Below are 11,707 nucleotides of genomic sequence, written 5' to 3' on the forward strand. Positions count from 1 at the left end.
AGGGAGGTGTCCAGATCAGCTGGGGCGTCTCTCGAGGGACTGGCTGGACTTCCATCTGAGCTAGTCTGGCTCAGCTAGACTCAGGCCAAATGAGGTGGCCTTGAGCACAGGGCTCCCAGCACTGTGGACATTTAAGACCATGCTGTGTGTCATAGGTGTATCTCTGACTCAGGAGGTGGGCCCAGCATTCTGCATTTCTGCCAAGTTCCCAGCTGAGGCTGATGCTGTGGGCATGGTACCCTGTGGATGTGTGGGCTGGATCCTGGGCACTGCAGGGAGCTGAGCAGCATCCCTGGCCCCCATCCACTCTGCCACGAGCACCCACGGGACAACCAGAGACATCCCCATACACCACCAATGGATGACCTTCCAGAGGTGGCTTATGTCTTAGTGAAGGAGACAGATGACATCACTATATCATGAATGTGTCAAGTAACTATAAATGTGTGGAAAAGAAAATCAAGATATAGGGAGAGAGAGCAAAGGGAGACTGTCTTAGTACCAAGGTCAGAGGTCTCTGACATGACATCTGAGAGGGACAGAGGAAGCAAGTTGCAAGGAGATAAGGGGAGCTTTCCTGGCAGGAGTTGTCTGTGCAAAGACCCTGGGGCCTCTCTGCAGATCTCAGCCAGTTTTCTGATGACCCAAGTGGTCCAGGCTTTTTGTACTGGGGTTTATCCTGGCAATGAAGACTTCAGTACCTCATTCCTTGGAGAAGTTCAAAAGCATCACCCTGATGTTAAGGGAGAAACCCAGGCATCCCACATCTTCTGTGGTGGGCTGGGGGCCAAGGGAGCAGCAGTGGGCAGCTCTGCAGATGCCAATGGGTAGAAATCAGGCTTGGGAAGCTGGCCCATTTGCAGGCAAACTGGGTTTTGACAAACAATTTCCTTAAAGTATTGATGCAAAAATAAAAAAACACCAACTTTGTGGGCCAAGCTGCCTTGGCCTCTGCCTCCCAAGGCTGCCGGATATAGCCTCTGCTTTGCCCACATAATCACATTAGTCCAAGGAACACAGAAAAGAGCAAAGAACAGGAGCCAGCTGCCTTCCCTGACAGCCAGCTGGGGACACATGAGGACAGTGTGGCCCTGGCCAGGGCACCAGGGCGAGGAGAAATCCCACAGGGCTGCAAGGCCAGGTAAGGAGCCAGGACGCTACCAATAAACAGCTTCCAGACAGCCAGGGATGGGGAAAAGGGGTCACCAAAGGGCAGTCACACATCCCCAGCAGGCTGGGTTGTGGCTTCAGAGCCTGATAGATCTGAGTTCCAGTTCCAACCCGGGGTCTTCCCTGCTGAGCCACTTCAGGTGAGTTGCTTCCTTTCTCTGAGCTTCAGTTTCAGGACAATGGTGTCATGCATGCTGCATACAGCTCAGCATGCAAAACTGTGTTGCACCTGTTGTGTGGGCTGCCTGGCAGGGTTCACTGTGAGGATTTAGTGGACCCTGTCAGTATTGGGAGCTGGAGGGGCTGATGGGTCCTCCCTGCCAACAAGATGGCCGCCTCTGAGTCCTTCCTCACCCACCTCTGTGCCGCTGGGGGACTTACCAAAGAGGGAGCAGGGATGAGAGGTAGCAGGGAACCCAGGGAGACCCAAGTCTCAGCTCTGGCTTGCTCATCCTCCTCGTGTGAGTCCCCTTATCTTTACTATTTGGATTGTGAAGTTTGCCAGGAAGGGAGACAGAGGAATTGCCCCCTAAGGCCAGGGCTCAGCCCTGTGCTCACTAGGCCCACTGTGAGGTGAGGGGTGCTCCAGTGGGGGATGGAGCCCTCATACTCCAGGGAGAGCCAGGAGGGTTCTCAAGCCTGTCTTCCTCTGGCTCCTGAGGCCTACACCCCAGCCTATTTATAGCAGCTGCGGAGTGGAACCGATGCCGTGCCCACTCTCCTATGCGTGAGTCAGCCTGCCCTAACCTGGGCTGGTGCCCAGAGGAGCCAGGGAACTGGTCACTCCAGAGACGAAGGCAAGCAAGCAGAGTGGGAAGGCACAGGGCTGCTGGCTCGGAGCACTTCTGTGCCTGGTGGCACCACATAGGTGGGCTTCCTGCCCATTTATTACTAGCAACTCCACAACTGGGGCAACCATGATCCTTATTGACAGATGGGAAAATTGAAGCTGGGGGCATTTCCCTAGGGTGCAGTGATGTAGACCAGAGCTGGGCTTTCTCTGCCCACTGGTCTGCCTCCATCTCTGGCCCAGAGCACCACAAGATGAAGATTGGGGGCCAGGTCACTCTCTGAGGTGTTCCCACAGGGCCAAGGTCAGGGCAGAAGGGAACTGTGCCCAGGGTACAGCTCCAGACAGCTGGGATTGTCTGGGGATGGCACTCAGGCCACGTCACAGAGGAGAAGAAAGCCATGGGTGGCGTTCAAGCAAGGGAGGCTCATTTTTGAGGCCAAGCACTGAATGCCAGGATGGAAAGAGGGCTGGAGAGAGTGAGCCTGGTGTGGAATAGGAGGAAGTGGAACACTTTGAGTCCCCCAATGGATGAACCCAAGTGCCCCAGCCTCAGTGGCAACAGGAGAGAAACCGAGTTATCCTGGTGGCAGTGCAAAGTGTCTGAGGGAGTGTGGAAATGCTGGGTCATTGAAAACTAAGGAGCTGAGATCCTGAGGGGCACTTGGGCTCCATCTAGCTATCTGTTCATAGACCTCGTGACAGGGAGCTCACCACCTGGCAGACATGCCTCTTTCACTCTCCAACTGCTCTGACTCAAGAAATGTCTCTCCTTATGGAGTCTGACTGCCAGCCTCCTCTAACAGCCTTGCAGAACCAGCTCTAGTTGCTGGACCCCATTGGGATCCACTCTGATGAGGTCAGGATGAATCTCGACTCCCCAGCTACAGGAGGGAGGAGGGGTAGGGTCTCCTGTTGGCTCAAACAGACAGACCGACACATTCAAAGGAACAAACGATTCCCAAAGACATTTATTTTCAGACACCTCCCCTGCTTGGGGAAAACAAACGTTCTCCTAACAGAAAAGTGCAGGCCCATTTCCCACAGAAGGCTCTCAGCCCTTTAGTTCACCCCTCCTTCCTAGGTCCCCCAGACCCTCCAGGGGCCCAATAGCCATTCTTCCCCACCCCCGCACCAACCCAGCCCAGGCGCCGGTCTGCACGTGCCACCAGGTGTACACACTGACCCGAATCCCCGGGGCCACCTCTGCCTTCTCATATATCCTCTTACCTATTGATCTGTTATCGATTTGCTCATTCCGCCAAGGTACCCACTCTGGTCCCCGCCCTGCGGGGTGTCTCACTCTGTCCCCCACTCCCGGCCGGCTCCTGGCTCCCCCGGACGCAGACCCCTAGCGCGCGTGTAGAGGGCGCAGGAGACCACGTGAGCTGGGGTCCGGGGTCCGTGACAGGCTGGGCAGGCTACCTTGGCGCGAGGCCCGGAAGGGGCGGGGGCGGGGCGAGCGGCGGGCGGGGCGGCGCGGGCGCGACTGCGGCGGCTCCGGCGGGCGGGGGGCGGCGCCGGCGGACACGCAGCGGCAGCAGCAGCGGGCGCAGGTAGGCGGCCCGGGGCGGGGCAGGGGTCCCCGGCAGCCCCCACGGCCAGGCCCCTCCGGCCGCCCACCCGCGCGCCCCTCCCCGGCCCCACCCTTCCCGCCTCTGCGCTTGGGCCTTGGGTTGAGTCTCCTCGGCTCCTCGCGGCGGACAGCTCCCTCCGTACCCTGCCCTCCCCTTCGGGCTCTTCCCTGGATTTCCCCCTCCTCTCCACTTAGGTCCCCCTTAAGCCTCGGGGAGACCTGAGCCGCCTCCGTGCCATCTCTCCCCGAGGTCCCTAGAGCAGGCCTCTCTCTCAAACTCTTGTTGGTAGGTGGCCTGGATCAGACCCCCGCCACCGCCCGTGTTCAGGCCCTCTCCTCCAGACCCTCCTATGGGACTCTGCTTCCCGAACCTCCATGTGCCTGGCTTGGCGCTCCAAGGGACCCAGGGCTGGTGCAGACCCACCTGTCCTGGGCGTGTCGGGCTGGGCTGCCTTGCTCAGGAGAAAGACCCTTGGCCAGTGTGGCCAACCAGGGCTGGCTTCAAGTTCTGCTCTGCTCACCCCTCCCCGCTCTATGACCTTGAGCCAGCTCCTCCTCTCTGCCCCCCCCAACCCTGCAGGAGGTGGGGGTGGGATTCCAACAGAACCAGCTGGGGACCTGATATGGGGATATTAAGTAGGGGTTCCTAGGCAGGGATGCCAGACCCAGCGGGGCCCGCCCACCAGGGAGGACCCTCCTGCTTGCTGCCAGGGGCTGGGACCATCAGTACCCATAGCAGGGCCAAGGCTGGGTCTGGGGCAGTAGATCCCACCACCACGACTAAGTCCCCACGCCAGTCTCAGCAGGGTCCTGCCACACACACAGGACACCACCCAGGAAAGGGCAGTGTCAGCACCCTGGCCTCATGGTGCTATTACTATGCATGTAATCCACATACCCTTCAGTCAGTTAAGTGAGTTAACACTGCTGAAGCTCCCAGAAGTTTGCCTGGTACCTAACAACTGGGGTATGTGTTGACTGACAATGTTATCATTCTTTTTCCTGGAAAATTTGGTACCTTTGATAATTCAAAATGTGTCTTTGCAGCTAACTAGCACAGCTTAGTGCCTTAGTGCTTCGTTCCCTTAGCCCTTGGAATGGTGACAGCAATTATGACCATCCGTCTCTACAGGAGCTCACAGTTTGGCACGTCCCTAGGGATTTTCTCTACCTTGTCACAATCTAGCAGGGGCCACTATGACTGTTCACATTTCACAGATGAGAAAATGGAGGCTCAGGGACATGGGTTGACTCTGGCAACCCCTGCACCCTTTGCAGACACCCCCACCCCCCAAGGGAGGGGCCTTGTCCAGAGTGCACAGGGAGGTGGACTCCAAGGCAGGTGAACCCAGGTACCCCCTCTCTCCCACTGTAAACTCCCTGGCCGAAGGACCTTTGAAGATGGCTGGAAAGAAAGAAGGGGAGGGGGCTTTGTCAGTTCTGTATAAACAAGGACATGGATTCTAGAGTCCCTCCTGTCCCCTTCACCCCACCCAAGGTTCTTTCCCCTTTGCCATCATCTCAGGAATTCCTGTGCTGTGTAACCTACTCAGGCCTCTGGACCTTTCTGAGCACAGGACATGGGTGAGATAAGAGAGGATGTCCCGCCCAGGAAGTTCTGTTCCCAAGGACACATCAGAGCTGAGCAAGCATGCCAGTCCTCATGGTCTGGGTGCAGAGTTTAGGGAACAGGGATTTTTTTCCATTCAGTTTCTGTTTTTGTTTTCTCATCTCCAACTTGGGCTGCAAGTTCTGTCCTTCCCAGGGCCACTTTTGGAAATGAGCATCATGTTTTCAAATTGTGGTTCTCTGACCCCCAGCATCAGAGTCACATTTAGTGGGGGGCGGGCAGCTTTAAAATACACATTCCCAGGACCATGCGCTTCCCCCCAACTGATTCATCACATCTGGGATTGAGGCCACAAAATCTGCATTTTAAATGCTCCACTGCATGGCTTCCATAAGGCTTAGGCAGCACTGGTCTGGGGAAGGGCAAGGAGCCTGAGCTTGTTGGAGGTTGATACTGTTTCACCCACCAAACCAAGGCTCAGGGTGGCAAGATGGCTTTCCAGGGTCCCAGAGGCAGGCAGATGTGTGGCTAGGAAGAGAGAAAAGAGCCTGGAGCAGCTTGAAAAGGAGCACATGCACCCAGGGTAGGAGTCAGGGAGTCAGGTGCACGTCAGCATCTCCCATACCTCTTCCAGCTCAGAGTCCCCTAACCAGATTTTGTTAGGGGGAAGCAGAAGGGGCTGGCCATGAGCCCACACACAAGGCAGAACCGCAAAGTCAACCTTCCTAGGACTTAGGAGAAGCACCACCTCCCCCCAAAAGATGCCCCTCTCATTCTATCTCATGAGGTCCCTGAGTTGTCCCCCTCCCTGAGCTGGGTGACCTTTTGTGTCTGACACTCCTCTCTGCACAGGGTCAGTCTGGGGTTCTAGCAGCCGGCACCAGCCCTCCCGGCCCATCCCCCACCTGCCCTGGGGAAGATGCCCGAGCAAAGCAACGACTACCGTGTGGTGGTGTTCGGGGCGGGCGGCGTGGGCAAGAGCTCCTTGGTGCTACGCTTCGTGAAGGGCACGTTCCGTGACACCTACATCCCCACCATTGAGGACACCTACCGGCAGGTGATCAGCTGCGACAAGAGTGTGTGCACGCTGCAGATCACAGACACAACGGGCAGTCACCAGTTCCCAGCCATGCAGCGGCTGTCCATCTCCAAGGGCCATGCCTTCATCCTGGTGTTCTCTGTCACCAGTAAGCAGTCGCTCGAGGAACTGGGGCCCATCTATCAGCTCATTCTGCAGATCAAGGGCAGCGTGGAGGACATCCCTGTGATGCTGGTGGGCAACAAGTGTGATGAGACGCAGCGGGAGGTGGACACACGTGAGGCCCAGGCCGTGGCCCAGCAGTGGAAGTGCGCCTTCATGGAGACCTCAGCCAAGATGAACTACAACGTCAAGGAGCTCTTCCAGGAGCTGCTCACACTGGAGACACGCCGCAACATGAGCCTCAACATCGATGGCAAACGCTCCAGCAAGCAGAAGAGGACAGACCGCATCAAGGGCAAATGCACCCTCATGTGAGACCAGAATGCCACCTGCCGTCCCCAGTCCCTGATGCCTCTCCACACCCTTCTCTGTCTCATCCTCCTCTTCCTCCCTCCTCCAGCATCCTGGCTGGCCAGCCTGTGGCAGAGCTAGGACTCTTTCCCCCTACTCCCTGCCCTCCCATTCCATCTGTACCCTAAAACCATCTCTACCCTAAAACCAAGAGCTGGAGACAGCTACCTGTCCCCCTTCATGTGCATGGGAAAATGGGGAGCCAGCAAGAGGGGCTGCTTGTCCCCACCAGGTCAGGAGGAGGTGGCATTTCTTCCATCTCTGCCCAAGGACCCCCATCTCCTCTTTCCCTCGGACCTGCACCCCAGACCTGCACCCCATCTTTCATATTTGATCACTGTGACCTTCTGGGGGGGGGTTGAGATACACATCGACCTCAGATTTTCTTTCTTTCCATTGGTGTTTAACATACACCCTACCCTGTCCATCATGACCTCTGACCTGTGCCTCCTCCTTGGATCCCCAAACAACCCTCTTGCCCCTGTCCCTACACTGGGGTGGGGATGGGGCCCATGGGATTGGCCTCAGGCCACCAGGCAATAACCACAGGCCCTGCAGCAGCACCCCTGCCAGCAAGGTGAGATAGAGGTGGAGACCAAGGGAGGCCCAGAAACTGCCGACAGCGACAGCACAACTTCAGCGACTGTCCGGCAAGGGCGCACCTGGCGCAGTGAGCACAGGGGTTTCCTGGACACCCCCCACCTGAGGACCCGCCCCTTCTATTGAGACAGAGACGTTGGCAACGCCTGGGTTGGGGGTCTAGAGTGGTGGGAGGGGATGCTTGGAGCTTTGGTGAGAGACACAAACTATACCCCCTCTGGGGCAGGCTCTGGGACCAGTACCAGCAGCTCTGGGACCAGTACCAGGCAGAATTCTGTTCAGCTCCTCCCACCAGCTGTACCCAAGAAGGTGGTGCCCTGAAGATGGGGGACACCTACAGCTTTGAGATTCTGGGTAACTCCACACTCACGCAACCCCGTGTGGGGTGCTGTGTCAACAGACATGGAGGTGACTGTGGAACTGTGCATGTGTGTGGCTTGGGGTGCATGGATGAGTGGCGTGTCTGCCTTTGTGTGCATGTACCATTGGGATGGTATACTTTTCTTCAACAGTCTGTGCTTGTAGTAATGGTATAGGGTGTACATAGAGGTGGGTAGCTGCAGGTCCACGCATGTGGTTGTCAATAGGACTAGATTTCTGTGACATGTCCATGTAAATCTTTGTACCCGTATGAGTGTGACTGTGTTTTCAGGAGTGGGTGAGTGTTTTATCTGAGAACATTTATCTGTGAACCTGACACTATCTGACACTATCTTTGACTCTTAGCAAGGTAACTCTTGGCCCTAAATCTGAATCTGCCAGCCATTGCCATCATAACAAATTGCCACAAATGTAGCAACTTCAAACAGCACACATTTATTATCTAACAATTTCTGTGGTCAGGTTAACTGGGTTCTCTTCTTGGGATCTTAGGAGGCTGCAATCAAAGCATTGGCCAGATGGGGGTCTTATCAGAAGGCCCAAAGGGGGAAGGAAATTCTTCCAGGGCTCATGGGGTTGTTGCAACATTCAGGTCCTTGTGGTATGGAGTCTTTCGTCCTTACCATGGCTGTTGGCTGGAAGCTGCCGCGTGGACCTCTCCATAGGATGACTTGGAATAGAGCATCAAGGGAGAGAGAGTAAACCAGTATCCCAGATGGATGTTGTATTCTTACTGGGTATGGGGGAGTGGCATGTGCATGCCTGTGTTGCTTGTGAGAGAGGTTGAACTCATGTGGCTCTGTGGTCATATGACTAGGTGGAACTTTGTAGGTAAGAGGGATTTTTTGTGTGTCTGACGTCATATCAGCATGTTTATCTTCCTCTTTATTCGTGTGACTGTTCACTCAACAGATGTTTACTAGGCATATTCTGAGGGACACACAGAGAGAGAGTGTGTGTATGTGTGTGTTGCTACCCAGCATGTGGACAGGGCCCCCCGAAAGAGCCGGCACCTTGTGTCTGATCATACCTGAGTCCCCTGAACCTGCCCTGGGAGTGGCTTCTGGGCTTTGAAAGTGCTGAGAGGGTGAGGCTGGGCAGGGGGTCTGCGGCCCTTTCTCAGGGACACACCCTGATAGCACAATCTCCCTGGGGCCCCGCCAACCTCCATACCTCTCCCACCCCAGGCCCTGCCCCGACCTTGGGGAGAGAGAAGGATTCTCTCTGGATGCTGCCCACCCTGCCTGGGCATCCCCGGTGCTGGGGACCATGCCAGGCCCCGCTTGCTGTGACCCTGGCCCTCTCCCCCTATCCCCCGCATGTGGGTGCCCCACCCCCCATTGTGGGGGGGTCTGTGTCGCATTCCCTCTAGACATAGTCTTCCTGCAATAAAGTGGATCCTGCAATCTCTTCCAGCACAGTGCCCCTTCTTTGGGGGTGGGGAGGTCTGCTCGCCGCCTATAAAAGATGAGGGTCAGGAGGAGTGGGGAGGGAGGGGCTGGATGAAGAGTCTGAGCAGGGGAGGTTGAGGCAGGAGTGATCCAGGCTGCAGGGCTTCAAACTGTTTCCCTCTTCACTACAGGCTGGCCCTGTGGATGTCCCCCCCACCCAAGCCTCAGTTTCCTCTTTCTGCACACATTCTATCTACTACCTAGACATCAATCCACCTACCCAGGCCAGGCAGGAGCAGGGGTCTCAGCAGAAAAGATAAGGCCTTGTTCAGGGACAGTCTGGGAGGAAGAACTGAGGCACCATTCATCAGTTCATTTGTTCCTTCACTCGTTTATTTATCCAGTATGTAGCAGGCACCACTGTGTGCCTAGCCCTGTTCTGGGTATTAGGGACACAGTGGTGACTGGTACAAACCCCAGAAGCGCTGCCTGCTGGGGGAGATGTTGCCCCCAAGAAGAACTGGACCAGATTGCTTCAAATGTGCACTGCTATGTGGAACAAGATAAGCCTGTGTCAAAGAAGGGGTGTGGGAGTGGGCCTGGATATCTAGGGAGGCCACTCTGGCTCAGGAGATGACACTTGAGCTGACCTGGTAAGGCCCTGGGAGGATCTAGAATGAGCATAAAAAAGATAGCATGACATGTGCAAAGCCCTCGGGGCAGGCATGGAGGGAAGAAGGGGTGGTGGCCAGCATCAGACAGCGCCCAGTGGGCTGTGGGAAGAGTGAACTTACAAGGACACTGGGTGGCATTATGGGAACATTTGAGCCCTTCTCTTTGTGGTCCCCACAAGAGACCTGGAGGGCTCTGTAGCACACTGGCTACAGCTGGTTGAGGGGGCTAGGCAAACACTTTCATTTTACACAGAGAGGAACCTATGGGGCCTCAGTTTCTCCATCCATATAATGGAAATGTGTGGTTGGAGTTCAGCTTGCAAGGATTCCAAGAGGCAAGGTAGGGCAGTGGTTATGGCCTGTTCTTCATGGCAGGTGGAAAGACCCAGAAACCCCATTTCCCACATGTGGGGGTCAGAGATGCCAGGTGTGGCACCTGGCTAAGACCACCCCCTTTGTTTAGCCAGGTGAGGATGGCATTTGAGACACCTTTTTTTTTTTTTTTGGCCAGGGCTGGGTTTGAACCCACCACCTCTGGCATATGGGACCAGCGCCCTACTCCTTGAGCCACAGGCACCACCCCATTTGAGACACCTTTTAATGAGATCGCTTCTTGTCCCCTGTGAGGATAAATATCTGGTAAATTCTCAAGGGAAGCTAGTAGTTAGTGGGCCAGGAGTCTTGCTATGTTGTCTAGGCTGGTCTCAAACTCATGGGCCCAAGTGATCCTCCCGCCTCAGTTTCCTAAATTGCTGGGATTAGAGACATGACCAATAATAATTCAATTATTATTTAATTTTTTGTAGAAATGGGGTCTTGCTATATTCCAGGCTGGTCTCAAACTCCTAGCTCAAACCATCCTCTCACCCTGGCCTCTCAAAGTGCTGAGATTACAAGCATATGCTACTGTGCCCAGCTCATGTACGCATCTTTAAATGTTCTTAATGGTTATTTTTTCCTGGAAGTAGATTTCAGAAATGTGATTCTTGGTTTAGTAGAATTTGCTTCTTCTAAAGCTAGAAAAGTAAAATTATAATAATTCCTGTTTGATATAAATGAAACATTTAAACTTGGGCAGGGTGTGGTGGCTCATGCCTGTAATCCTAGCACTCTGGGAGGCTGAGGCAGGTGGATTGCTTGAGCTCACGAATTCAAGACCATCCTAAGCAAGAGTGAGGCCTTGTCTCTAAAAATAGCTGGGTGTTGGGGTTAGGCCCCATATGCCTAGGGTGGCGGGTTCAAACCCAGCCCCCGCCAAACTGCAACAAAAAAATAGCCGGGCGTTGTGGCGGGTGCCTGCAGTCCCAGCTGCTTGGGAGGCTGAGGCAGGAGAATCACGTAAGCCCAAGAGTTACAGGTTGCTGTGAGCCGTGTGACATTATGGCACTCTATCCGAGGGCGGTACAGTGAGACTCTGTCTCTACAAAAAGAAAAAAAAAAAGAAAAATGGCTGGGTGTTGTGGTGGGCACCTGTAGTCCCAGTTACTTGGAAGGCTGAGAGAAGAGGATTGGTTAAGCCTAAGAGTTTGAGGCTGCTGTGAACTATGATATCATAGCACTCTACCTAGGGTGACAAAATGAGACTGTCAAAAAAAAAAATTGAAACATAATGGATTTGTAAAAATAACATTGTGAATTTTATTATAATACAACTCATTTACAATTTTTTTTTTTTTTTTTTGAGACAGAGTCTCATTCTGTCACTCTGGGTAGAGTGCCGTGACATCAGCTTAGCTCACAGCAACCTCCAACTCTTGGGCTCAAGCCATCTCTTGCCTGCTTTCCAATTCTTTAATTCTTTCAACTGCTTTAATGTTCTGGAAAAAAATTAACTATTAAAAATACATAACTGGGCTCGGCACCCGTGGCTCAAGCGGCTTAGGTGCCAGCCACATACACCTGACTGGCGGGTTCAAATCCAGCCCAGGCCCGCCAAACAACAATGACAGCTGCAACCAAAAAATAGCCAGGTGTTGTGGCAGGCGCCTGTAGTCCCAGCTACT

At 54.6% G+C, this 11,707-nt stretch overlaps 1 protein-coding gene across 3 annotated transcripts; it reads left to right on the top strand.

Moving 5' to 3' along the window:
• Positions 1–1,099: 1,099 nt before the first annotated feature.
• On the top strand, positions 1,100–9,047 carry DIRAS1 (DIRAS family GTPase 1). Of its 3 annotated transcripts, none has more exons than XM_053580759.1 (2): positions 1,100–1,141; positions 5,959–9,047. In XM_053580759.1, exon 2 carries the CDS (start codon positions 6,026–6,028, stop codon positions 6,620–6,622), a length of 597 nt encoding a protein of 198 aa, XP_053436734.1. In that variant the 5' UTR covers positions 1,100–1,141; positions 5,959–6,025; the 3' UTR covers positions 6,623–9,047. The 3 variants fall into 3 exon arrangements, with proteins under 3 accessions (XP_053436734.1, XP_053436720.1, XP_053436728.1); XM_053580745.1 differs by lacking the exon at positions 1,100–1,141 and adding an exon at positions 1,168–1,310; XM_053580753.1 differs by lacking the exon at positions 1,100–1,141 and adding an exon at positions 3,468–3,516.
• Positions 9,048–11,707: the final 2,660 nt, after the last annotated feature.

Source organism: Nycticebus coucang, chromosome 2 (genome assembly GCF_027406575.1).
Source record: "Nycticebus coucang isolate mNycCou1 chromosome 2, mNycCou1.pri, whole genome shotgun sequence".
Taxonomy (NCBI): domain Eukaryota; kingdom Metazoa; phylum Chordata; class Mammalia; order Primates; family Lorisidae; genus Nycticebus; species Nycticebus coucang.

What these genes read in the sequence shown, in the direction of transcription:
- DIRAS1 (XM_053580759.1), top strand. Translation starts at nt 6,026, where the DNA reads ATGCCCGAGCAAAGCAACGACTACCGTGTGGTGGTGTTCGGGGCGGGC.